Source organism: Bison bison, unplaced genomic scaffold (assembly GCF_000754665.1).
Source record: "Bison bison bison isolate TAMUID 2011002044 unplaced genomic scaffold, Bison_UMD1.0 scf7180017459607, whole genome shotgun sequence".
Taxonomy (NCBI): domain Eukaryota; kingdom Metazoa; phylum Chordata; class Mammalia; order Artiodactyla; family Bovidae; genus Bison; species Bison bison.
In genome coordinates this window covers 5656-5872 of record NW_011372037.1, presented here as the reverse complement: position 1 = coordinate 5872, position 217 = coordinate 5656, and the positions used below count along the sequence as shown (strand labels likewise).

Sequence of the window (217 nt, the reverse complement as noted above, 5' to 3'; positions counted from 1 at the left end):
AACTGCTGGAGCCCCACAAGTACGCTGCCCTCCAGAAGCTGGATGACCCCAACGAGATCTGTGCCTATGAGGCCATCCCCAGCCCCCGGCTCCTGCAGGCAGAGCACGTGTGTGAGGCGGCGGGGCCTATCACCAGGGTGGGGCCAGCCCATGGGGTCTGACAGGGACCCAGGCCAGCAACACCCCAGGCTTGCAGGGCATGTGTGGGGGGGGGAGC

At 67.3% G+C, this 217-nt stretch overlaps 1 protein-coding gene across 1 annotated transcript in view; it reads left to right on the top strand.

Moving 5' to 3' along the window:
- Positions 1 to 217, top strand: part of LOC104992031 (mucin-6-like) — a gene marked incomplete at its 3' end in the record, with an annotated part of 8968 nt that overhangs the window by 3099 nt on the left and 5652 nt on the right. The window contains exon 4 of the mRNA XM_010845119.1: positions 36 to 142. Coding sequence (XP_010843421.1) covers positions 36 to 142 — 107 coding nt within the window. The remainder of the gene's footprint in view (positions 1 to 35; positions 143 to 217) is intronic.